The following is a 12,070-nucleotide window of genomic DNA, read 5'->3' as shown; positions in this document are numbered from 1 at the left end:
GGATGAACGTGCCCCAAACCAGGCATCGGAGATACAGAGAAAATTAGATATGACTATCCCACTCAAGGGGCTCTGAGTCCACTGGGAAAGACACAGGTACAGTCAACGATAAGTCATGCTCTGCGTTAAGTCCTTTGCGTGATGAGAATGTTATATGGATGGACTAACTCAGCTCAGTATACAAGAGGGTGGAGGCTGGCAATCCAACTGAACCTTGAAGCTTGAGTGGGATCTGCCAAGGAGAGTGGCAGGAAAGATATTCTAGGCTAACGAAATAAAATGTGCAAAGGTTCAGATGCTAGAAAGAGCATGGCAGCTTCAGAGAAAGCCATAAGAGAAGGAGCTTGGTAAAGGAGCAGTCGAAAAAAAATGGCTTTGGAAACACAGGCCTGGGCTAGGCTGGGATGGAAAAGGCTGATACCATGTTCCAGGTAGTTTGGACTTTAGGCAGTAGGCAGTGGACACCTTGAGGGCTTTTAACCAGCAGGACAGCAAGAGGAGATCTAGAGGGACAACGGGCAACAAGGTTAGAGGCTGGCAGGAAGAGAGACTCCACAGGCAGGGGTACCGCTCAGATTACTTTCTTAGACAAGAAAGAGAGATGACGAGGCCCCGAAGTAAGGCAGAAACAATGGGGATGGAGAGAAACTTTCTAAATAAACATTCTCCATGGGAAACCTGCGGGTGGACTCTGCCCCCTACTACATCTCTGTGCATTCCACTTTCAGAACCAAATATAAATTTTAATAGCGTAATTCCAAATATTTATACCAAAGGAATCCAACATTCATGCTACCACAACTTACTTTTTAAACTTTTGTTTGTTTGTTTTTTTGTTTTTGCGGTATGCGGGCCTCTCACTGTTGTGGCGTCTCCTGTTGCGGCCTCTCCTGTTGCGGAGCACAGGCTCCGGACGCACAGGCTCAACGGCCATGGCTCACGGGCCCAGCCGCTCCGTGGCATGTGGGATCTTCCCGGACCGGGGCACGAACCCACGTCCCCTGCATCAGCAGGCAGACTCTCAACCACTGCACCACCAGGGAAGCCCTATTTTTTAAACTTTAAATGAGATTCTCTGCTTACCTCTGCTGCTTCTTGCTGTTGTTTTACTACCGAGGGATCAATCCCAGGATCCTCCAGACCCCGGATGAAGTCCTGAGTATCTTTAGTGGTGACCACCAGTGACATGTGATCACACCAGAACTTCTCTGCTAATTCCATCACATCCAGTAGCTTGGCTTCCCTTTCTTCCACCAGTGTGTGTATGTTCTCCCAAATGAAAACCATTTGGTCTAGTTTATCCTGAACAGCTACAGAGCAGAACAATATCAAAAAGACACACCTTTTAAGCAATAAAGCACAACGTTCTCATTCACCCAGGAACAATCATTCAACTTTCCAAGGATCTAAACCTGGACCAAATTTGGGTTGAGCCCAGTCTACTGGGTATCACTGGGCCCAACGGCCTTTCCAGGCAAATACAGGACCTGAGGGTGTCCTGCCCTCCGGAACCAAGGTTTCCTGACAAAAGGCAACGCTCAGAGGCATGTGAACTCAGGGGAGACCTGAGTTCACCAAGGCTGGCCTTAGTATATTCTTTACGCTCTCCAAATCAAGAATAGAGATGTCTGCTTAGTCTCAGGAACACAACAAAGTAGGATACATATTTTGGGCTTACTTCTAGTGTCCTCTTACCATGAATTTCCACTGACCTCTGCACAGGCCCTTCCTTTTGACCCCAGCTCAGACATTTAAGGTGCTTGGCTAGGGTCCTGGTTGCCATTTCTGTGGCTATGGGACAGAGTACCCATGACATAAAGTAGTGTAGTCAGAGGAACAAATACCCCTAGGTTTGGTCTTATTACCATTATGCTTAACCAAGTGATTTAAAGGGCCCGGAGAACATATGGCTTTTGTATCATGGCACATGTTGTAGTTACTCAACTGATTTCACAAACACAGGAAGACATTAACAAGGGACTGGTGTGCATAGCCTTTCCACCCCAAACATGTCACATCTGCAATACCTTTTCTAAAATCTGGTGTCTTGATATGCAACTGGACTGTCAAGGAACATTCACAATTGTTTTGAGTAAAGTTCAGTGGTTCCCTTATCCTGAAAGGATTACCTTTGGCAGATATGTCTTTGTCAGTGCCCTGGGACCGAGCGATCATCTCCTCTCCCCTCTGTCTGAGGGTCTCGTACAGAGGCTGCAGCTTCTCCATGTCCACCGCCACGTTCTTATTCTCATTGACCTGCTCCTTGATCTTCTCCACCTCTGCTGAGATGGAAGGCGGCTGCCGCAGACGCTCCACCACGCGTTCCAGGCTCTCCAGGATCTGGTCGATCTTGTCGTGGAACTGGGAGTGAAAGAGAAGGGCCATTTATGGGGGAAAAGACCTGTGACGCCAAGGGTGGGATTTAAAATGATAACACACCTATCTAATGTCACAGTCAAGAATGAAACCTTGGCCTTTCTGTTAACACATCCATCCAAAGAGTTATATCCAGCTGGTGTGTGAAGACACTCCTAAAATCACAACTCATATGCACCTCTCTGTGTCACACTGCTTATGGGGATGGGACTGCTTCTTGCAAATAACTGAGTAAATTCATTAAGAAACTGTATATGTTAATATATAATTGGACCACTTGACAGCAGCATTTTACTAGTGCTTCATCTTACCATAATTCAAATTAACTTTGAAAATTAGGTTCAATAATCTGGGTGTTTGTCTATCAACACTGATAGTTTTATTCACTTTTACTGATTATTTTGGCATCCTCAAAAAGTTGTATTATTAAATGTAAAATTCATGGGCAGTTTTGATGAGATGAAAGGGATTTCTTAAGTTATGAGTTTCCTGAACTAAAAAGTGTTAAAAAATTTAAAAAAACCAGAAACCTTCCTGATGTTGTCATGGAAGTTTATATTTAATTCCTGGCCAAACACATAGTCAGATCCATGAAAGAATTTTAAATTTCCACTTGCAAAGTCACCACAGACAATGAAGCAAAGTTACGAATACTTGTTCATTTACAGATTCTACACTATCCTCAACGTTAAAGGAATCATCGGTCAGGATTACAGAAAATGGACTGCTCTCATGCCAGTGTATCTAACGATAAAAACCAAAACCTTCAAAACGGAAAATCTGTAGGTAACTGCAAATCAACTTCTTGAAAAAGGTATTTTCAAAACGAAAAAAAAAAATCGATCTCCAACTGCAAATTTTTTCCTTCTTATTCAGCCTAGCATTCATAGTCTTTCTTCTTATTGCTGTCTTGGGAATGTTTCATTAATGATGATAGTAACACTTTCTTTCATCTCTTCGGATGGCAAACACTACATTCTACTCTGCATGGACACTTATTTAGGTATCTGGACAACGATGACAGCTGTATGCTTCTTAAATCATTGAAAATTATGTTTTATTTATATATAAGCAGGCAGAGAAACGTAAGGATGGGACACTGGCAAATATCACCTCAGAGACCAAAACGTCAATACTCAGAGTTAATGCAGTGAAACAATTTTAGCTGGAATTGAATCAGCAGATCCGGGAAATGTCTTTCCACACTCTGCTGTCGGGGAGACCGTCGCACTGCTGGTGCAAAGCATTACCTGAGCAGACTGAGAAATGGCTTCATCCAGCGCCACAGCCCGCTTTTTGACATCTTCTTTAATTTGACTGTAGAGAGTGTCAGCAGCCACGTACTTCTCTTGGATAGAAGAGCCTTCCCTCGGGCTCAATTCCAGTAACTGCGGCCCAGTTTTGTTCATCTTATCTATATGCGGCTTGTGTTCGGCTATCAACTCTCGCAGTTGCTATAACAAAGCAAACAGCGTCTCAGTTTCTCAGAGGCACACCTCCACAGTACAGCTGTCAACATCCGCAGCGCATCCAGCTGGCAAGAAACTCCACACAAACACCCTCTCACCACAAGGCACTGAATGTACAACCCTCTGCCAGGAAGAGATCCCCTGACACAAAGATTAAACAACAGTCTGGTCACGTCAAAGTCCTTTTCAGGGCACATGCAAAAATGCTGGATGAGTGAAATAATGAATCCCAGTTTCATTATGCCTTTCCTACCAAGAGCAGTACAGTCTGACAAGAGTATTAGCCAAGGGTCATATTACATGAAAGGATTATGAACTCACTACATCCCAACCTACAGAGACCAAGCCATAACTCTCTGTATTCCTTTCTGCACACTCATGATACATACAAAAATTATTCAAAAGGAAGGAAGGGAGAGGGAGGGAGAGGAAGAAAGGAAGAGGAAAAAAGCACAGTAGAAGGTAGACACAATGCTGAGAGAGAACAATGACAGATAAAGCTAAGTTAGGGGATTTAAGCCCCCAAGGGGTTGTCATTACATTATATGTAAACCAATGTAAAATATGTCCATATATATTAGATTATATATCTGTGAGTCTGTTCTATGTACATATATGATATGTATGATATATAAACATAAACAAATCTATCTGTATTTATTTTTAAATGTTAATGGCTGCAAGGATAGTCAATCCATCAAATACACAGCTGTATACTGAGCATTATCTATAAAGTGTATTTAAGGAAAAATATGTGACCTATGAATATTCTGCATAATACAGTGTCATCTAATCAAGAGATACAATGGTACTGATGCTAATGAGGGGGTGTGGAATCCAGGTGGAGCCCCATTCCTTCTAGGGAAATGGATCAATCTGGAATCTCTACACTCCACGGAATCCAGGGTCTCCCGTGACTGCCTGCAGGTCTCTCTGAGGCAGACCTCCGTGCGGCACTAAGGTGCCCTCTACTGTACTCCATTATTCACGAGGTTCCCTAATCAGCAGTTTCTCGTCCTCACCAGAAGATGTGTCTCCAAACTGTTTGCTATCCAGCCCATAAGAAAAGCCTGAGAGAAATTCTATTCAGGAAAGATGGTCTAGAGGAAAGTGATCTTTCCATCATTCATCAAGCAGAATCACCAGGACGGCCACATACCTGGATTTTTATTAAAAGTGCCACTAAAATCAGTCATATAAATTATTTCCAAAGTGGTTGAGAAAACTGGTTCATTACATCATGAACAATCCCCAATGTACTATCTCTAGTTTTGAAGTTTTTCTGAAGACGGTCTCAAAACTCTTTTGGAAAAGAGGTAAATAAACACAAATTCAACTTGTAAAAAAAAAAAAAAGGAGGAACGTCTACTGAATCTAACATGCTCTTCACAGCCCCTGGGTGGTCCAGGCTGTGAGTTCCTACTTGTGTTTTACATTGTTTGGTATCTTCATGCTGTTTTACAGAATGGAGGTGGTGACAGTAAGACCAGCCGCCATGCAATCTCATGGAGAAGAAACGTGTCACACGAGCTCTGGCTTCAATATTCTCGAAGGCATGTTTGAAAAACAAGCTCACACTTTGATTACCAAGAGACTCTCAGTAAAGTGAGGAATCTCTGCTGAGAGTTCTTGAGTGGCCTGGAGTCTAAGTAGATCTCACCTGTGTAGCATCACCATGAGACACCTTTGCTGGGAGGTAGCCAGATGAGCCTTCCTAAGACCATTCCATGACAGACAAGAAAACAGCCACGGGATACCTACTTGGGGATGTGTGCACATGGAGAAAGGGCCCAGCAGGAGATGTCTTTTGCCTCATAGGTAACAAAATGATTCTTGGCAGCTATCCTAAGAGTCCACTTATGCTGGAGATACTTAATGTGAACTTAAAAGAGATCTACCATTTATTTATATCATGGCTCTCGGGGCCATTTTTCATTCCTGCCTAGAATGAACTAGAAGATGTTCCCAAGAACAGTGAAGAGGATGCTGTAAAGTTGCAGAAGAAATGCTGCAAATATTCTGAACAATTTAGCTTGAACAATTTGAAGACTTGGCTACGAAGTTTTGAAGCTCCCTTTCTAAATAAAAATCATACATTTGTTTTGAGAACTGAAAGATGATGCCAAACAAGAAAATTAACTCAATTTTGAAATTTTCCATTCAATAATGATCCTTTTCATCCTATTTGATGTTATGCTAGAAAACAGCTATTCAGATCTTACTTCAGAGTAGAAGAAATCCATGAAACATTTTATACTAAAAATCATTCAGTGGGTAGGCATCAGGATTTCTCCCAAAAATAACCTTTCTACTAAAATTAAATTTAATTATACTTAGTTTATAAGTCTTTCTCCCACTGAATTATTTACATAGAACACCATAAAATTTCCATTTTGCATTAAAGTGTTCTCTAAAGCTCTTCTAAACAAATACTTAGAGATATTCTTCAATGTCAATACACTAAAAAAGTAAACAAATACGATTAATAAGTATGTTACATACTTCAAACAATGATGTAATATATCCTGAGTTAAACTTTACACACGCACACACACAGTGGTTAGTCACAATGATCTGTACATCTTGTACAGATCTGGGAGAGCAACTAGGTTCACAAGATCATAAATAACAAGAATTCCAGACTTTCTTCTGACAGTCTTGAATCCTTTCACTCAAACCCTTGCAAAATTTTAAGCTACGTTAACATTTCGGAGACTACTGAAATGAGGGCCTCATAATGCCATTTTATGTGTTTAAAACATGACATATTTGTAGATGGAAATATACTCTCTCGTTTACTCATGTAAACTTATAGAAGCAGAGAACTTCAAAAGATTTCCATGTACAAAAGGAAAAGAAAAAAAGAAGTGGGGGGACAATTTGTCTTTAAACTTCAGCATTTTTTCCTTTTCACAGAATTCGATTTCACAACAATGCTATTTTGACATATTTGTTATAGCGTACATTTTCTCCAAGCTTAATGTCCTTGTCTGCTTGATGTTGCTTCCATGTATTGCTACCTTTTGCTTACATTCTGGATGGCTCTAACCACTATATATTAGTCAAATTAGTGTACACTGAAAGCAATTCAACATGATCAGTTGAAAGTACTTTGAAAGCTTATTTCTCTAACATTTTAAAACAAGGATTTTGTTTCTGTACTCAGTTTACACTGCATACTACTGGGTAAAAGCTGTGCCATCATGATGACATACACAGTGTGCCTGCCCACATGAGTCGTCCCACTGCAAAACTGGACAACAGGGCAGCAACTCGGAGGTAAGCAAACTGTGCAGACCAGAACACTAAAACTTCCTCATCACAGAAGGTGTCTGCATTAGAAACACCCTAAAAATCATGATTCCCTTTCCATGGGGTCTCCAGCACTCTCTCTGGCACCAAGCTTACACGATGTTCTTCCTGCTGTTGCCTCAGGGTTTCGTACTCCAGCGCAGGGGCAGGAAGCTGAGTGATGATCCTCTGTACGTCTGTCAGCCACGGCCAAAGTTCTTCGTATGTTTCCCAGAACTGGTTAACCAGGGACTGTGCCCGTTCTAACTGCAGATACCTCTCTGAGTTTATCTGGCAGATGGCATCATAGTTCTTCAATACCTTGTCCAGTTTTTTCTAGAAAATCAGATGACAATATGTGTTTAACTGGGCAGGCAGGCCAAGGAACACATATATATATACTCCAGAATGCTTGTCCAGCACAATATACCTGGTGCAGAGTAAGCACTCAACAATGCATGGTAAATGAATAAATCAACAGAGGCTAGTTAGATTTTAATTGCTTCTTTGTATAAAAGTTCATTTTAAATTAAAGAAAGGCCCTCCCATGTTGTTGCATAAGGAAGTCCCACCTTTTCAAGGCTGAATAATATTCCATTGTATGCTAATGGTGTGTTCTTACTACAATAAAAAAATTTCATATACACATGTAGAAAATAGCAAAAATGTCTTGAAAGTACAACTGGAGATCAGGCTGATAAAGGACGATATATTCCTGCAGTGGATTTCTATGCAGTTGTCAAAAATCAGGGGATTTGGGCTTCCCTGGTGGCGCAGTGGTTAAGAGTCCGCCTGCCGATGCAGGGGACACGGGTTCGTGCCCCGGTCTGGGAAGATCCCACATGCCGCGGAGCGGCTGGGCCCGTGAGCCATGGCTGCTGAGCCTGCGCGTCCGGAGCCTCTGCTCCGCAATGGGAGAGGCCACAACAGTGAGAGGCCCATGTACCGCAAAAAAAAAAAAAAAAAAAAAAAAAAAAAAAAAAAAAAAAAAAAAAAATCAGGGGATTTGATGACATGGAGAACTTCTCAAAAAAAAAAAAATAGGTGACAAAACCACAAAATAAATAAATAAATAAAAAGCCTCAAGTTTTTATGACTAAGACACTGAGCTTCAAACATAAAAAGCAAAATTCTCCAGCCATTCTTCTAGGTCTTCTAGGTGAGAGAAAGGTCTGGCATGAGCCTGGCCAACACTGACATTACTTTCTGTTAAAACATAAGGACTCTCTTTCACAAATGAAATTCTAAGAGGAGCTGCTGGTCAGCAAAATTAATTAAATAGATGAGAAGCAAAATAGAACATTATGCTATCCACTGATTTTATGGGGTGGTCACAGAGATCTCGATTATGGTACAAATTCACTTCATAATCCAAAAGCAAAAGATAAAGCACAACAGCAATCCAATAAACCACAGAATAACACAAAAATTCTCTCATGATCATCTGTATTTTTCACACCAGGATCTTCACAAAAATAATAAAGGAAAGATTAAATTATAAACAAGTGAAGTGCACTGTAGATTATTTAAATAAAAGATTAATTATTAATATACAGTGCACATTCTATTATTTGCCTATGGTATACCTTAGAAACAATGCACCATCTTTTAAATGTGATCTTACGCATATACATTTGTATATATTATTTTTGCCATGGGATATTTTCCTACCAGAAGCATTAATATGTATTAATTTCTTTAGGCTTCTCAGATGTCTGAATATGAATTGAACTAAACATTTTTATTTATGGCTGGTTTTCCATCAATCTAAAGGATCGTTAAAACTACATAAACTGAATACTTCCTTAACGATTCTGCTCCTTTTTTTCCTATACAGATTACTGTAACTTTATACAGAATGAATTTCAGTTAGAGAGAACCACATATTTTGAGTTTTGTTTCAGCTCCAGCGGCCCCAATGTTCCTGAAGCCTATAAACAACAGCTGACATACAGAATAACAATTTATACTGATAATAACAGTGATAATACAGAGAACATTAATTGGATGCTTAATGTATCCCAGTTACTCAAGGACTCAAACCTTAACAGCTTTTCTGTCTATTAAAAAAGATTATCCCCAGGGTGATTCCCTTAAGGAGTATTCCTTTCACTCTTATTCTATAAGCTTGAAAAATGCCTTATTTGAAACTAATGATTTAGCTGTTTAAACAGCAGCTGTGGATAAAGGAAAAGCGCTTTTCTCAGAGTGAAAGCCCCACACATGCTGTTTGCTCACAAGTCTCACACCAGTCACGTGGACAAGATCATACCTTCATCGGCTGCTTTTCCTCTTCACTGCATGTGCTCATGATTTTATGTCCAGATTTAACAAGCTCATCAATAATATCCTTGTGTCGCAAAATCTCCATGGTGAATGTCTGTATTTACCAAAACAAAGATTTTTTTTTTTTAAAGAGTGTATGACTAAAACAAAAACAATTAGGCAAAGCAGTTAAAATGACCAAGTTACATTCAATCATGCAAGTGCATTTCCTTGGAGCACACTGACAAACCATGTAGATGCAACTGGAAATGTGTGTCTTCACCTTTTGAACCTGCAGCTGAGCGGAGGTCTGGTCTTGCTCAAGCCTGATGTCACCCAGAGATGTCAATTTTTTGTCTGTTTCACTAATCCACGCTAACTCTGCATCAGCCGCTTGGTCAAACTAAACAAAAGATAAATAATCAGGTCAGCAAGTTCCTGTAACTGGTGCCAGAGAAATACCTATCTACATTTCTTTCAAATACCCTTATCACACAAATGGAAAATGTGAGCTGGTCTCTTCATGGCAACCTGAAATAATCCATGATAGTGACTGATGTTATAAAGAAAGGAGAACTTTCCACAGAGAAAGTAAACACAACCTCTTAAAACGTGCTGGATCCATAACACGACATTAATGATGTGAGGACAGCTAACACTGCTGCCTTCTCTCTGGTGGTGGTAAGGATTTTCTCTTTAGCAATACTATACAAATTGTGCAGCACAGGGAACTCTACTTAATGCACTGTGGTGTCCTAAATGGGAGGGAAATCCAAAAGGGAGGGGATATATGTATATGTATGGCTGATTCATTTTGCTGTGCAGTAGAAGCTAACGTAGCATCATAAAGCAACTATACTCCGATAAAAATTAATTAACAAAAAAAAATCATAGTGTGCTCATGATCCTGTACTGCAATAACTGAAGAAAATGAGGAACTCTGCATCTTTCTGACATGGAAAGAGATCTGGAAAAAAAATACTATACAAATTGAAAAGCTATAAAAGTCAGTAGCTGGACACCATCTTTAAATCACTTCATCCTTCACTTTATCACGTTAATATGATAGGCAGGTAGCATGCTGTTATCAAAGTACAAGATCCCTAACAAAAAGAATGACATATTCCCATTTACTTACTCTGTGTGTATATGGGAAATACCTTTCTATGTATGCAGAGTATACCCCCAAATGTCTCATGTATCATTCTTTTACATCTCATTTGATAACAGCAGAAAACATTTTCAAGAGCATTCTTAAATATTTCAAGAGATTTTCTTTTCTTGAGCATAACAATAATTCATGGTAGAAATTTGTGAAGTATGGAAAAATATACAGAAGAAAATTAAAAGCTGGAGTTAATACCGTTGGTATTCTAGTGAATTTTCTTCCAGAAGTTGAGACTTAGAAAGCTCTGGGATAATACTGTATAAACAGTTTCATATCCTGCTTTTTCATTTATCATGAACATTTACCATGTCATATAAATGTGACTTTTTAAATACCATCATTGTATTCTAGCATACCTGGATATTTTCACTTAGGTTCTCTGCATTTTTTCACTATTACATAAACAAGCCTGTAACGAATATCCTTGTATATAAATCTCTGTTGGCATCTCTAATTAGCTCCTTAGGGTAGATTCCTAGAAGTTGACTTCTAAGTCAAAGAGCACGAACATTTTCAGTACCTTGCATCAGATAAACCCCATGCCTTCCAGTTACCATAAATGAGTACAGAGGGCAAGTGACACCACAGCACCAACCATAAATGGTAACTAACAAAGCCTCAGTGGGAAAAGTGCAGGGGGATGGACGCTGTGATTTTCAAGTCCAGTACTGCCCGAACCTCTAATGTTTCAAGAGCACCTGGAAATCCAGATTGGGGTCAGGGGATAACTAAGGGAGGGGAGACAAGGGTGGAGGTAAGGAACTAAACTGGAAAACAGTTCATACTTTTAAGACACTAGGCAACACTCCGCAGACTCACAGGAGGATGGGGTAGACCTACTTTTACCCTATCTCACAAGTACATCTCAGAGCCCTGGGCATTATACACAATGCATACAAGGAACCTCTGGGAGGAGAGAGAAGAAAGCAGAGCTGCTATGAGTCTTGGACCCGAGGAGAAGCACGGGGGTGAGTTCCCTGGGTTTTCTTTGGCTTCCCATACCCTGGACTGGATGCTGGAGAAACTGCCACCCAGGAGCACCCAGAGGTGCAGAAAAAGCCCCAGGAAAACCTGTCTCCAGTCAAAGGAGCAGGAAAGGGGCAGCCTTGCAAGACAGAAAACGTATAGACAATAACCATTCTACTCCAACCAAACACCACAGAAAAAAGCCTTGGCCTCCCCACACTGCTGCCAAGCAAGGCTGAATGGGGAGCCCAGATTTCCACCCGCCTGAGCCTGGGCCCGACACCCCTGCCAGGGTGATGTCAGCGAAGTCGGGAGCTGGAACTTTCACTCCCACAGGCGAACACAGACCCCTGCTCCCGGGTCAGTGGAGACCACAAGGGGAGCCTGGACCTCCCCCTCTCCTCAGGGTGGCATCAGGGAAAGCTTGTGGACAGTCAGGATTTTCACCATGGTGTCAGGGAGCTGGAACTCCCACTCCCACCCAGCAGTGAGTGGCACCCGCCCCACCGCCCTTAGGTGTCCCACGAGGCTGCCT

At 41.0% G+C, this 12,070-nt stretch overlaps 1 protein-coding gene across 11 annotated transcripts in view; it reads right to left on the bottom strand.

The window, feature by feature from the left end:
- The window catches only part of DST (dystonin), a gene marked incomplete at both ends in the record, with an annotated part of 487,217 nt that overhangs the window by 52,089 nt on the left and 423,058 nt on the right, over window positions 1-12,070 (bottom strand). For all 11 annotated transcript variants that reach the window (XM_079713903.1, XM_079713907.1, XM_079713908.1 and 8 more), the window contains 6 exons: window positions 1,084-1,310; window positions 2,130-2,361; window positions 3,627-3,830; window positions 7,254-7,472; window positions 9,409-9,516; window positions 9,685-9,804. In XM_079713903.1, the coding sequence (XP_079570029.1) occupies window positions 1,084-1,310; window positions 2,130-2,361; window positions 3,627-3,830; window positions 7,254-7,472; window positions 9,409-9,516; window positions 9,685-9,804 (1,110 nt within the window). The remainder of the gene's footprint in view (window positions 1-1,083; window positions 1,311-2,129; window positions 2,362-3,626; window positions 3,831-7,253; window positions 7,473-9,408; window positions 9,517-9,684; window positions 9,805-12,070) is intronic.

Source organism: Hyperoodon ampullatus, assembly GCF_949752795.1.
Source record: "Hyperoodon ampullatus genome assembly, chromosome: 10".
Taxonomy (NCBI): Eukaryota; Metazoa; Chordata; class Mammalia; order Artiodactyla; family Ziphiidae; genus Hyperoodon; species Hyperoodon ampullatus.
This window is presented reverse-complemented; position numbering and strand designations above follow the sequence as displayed.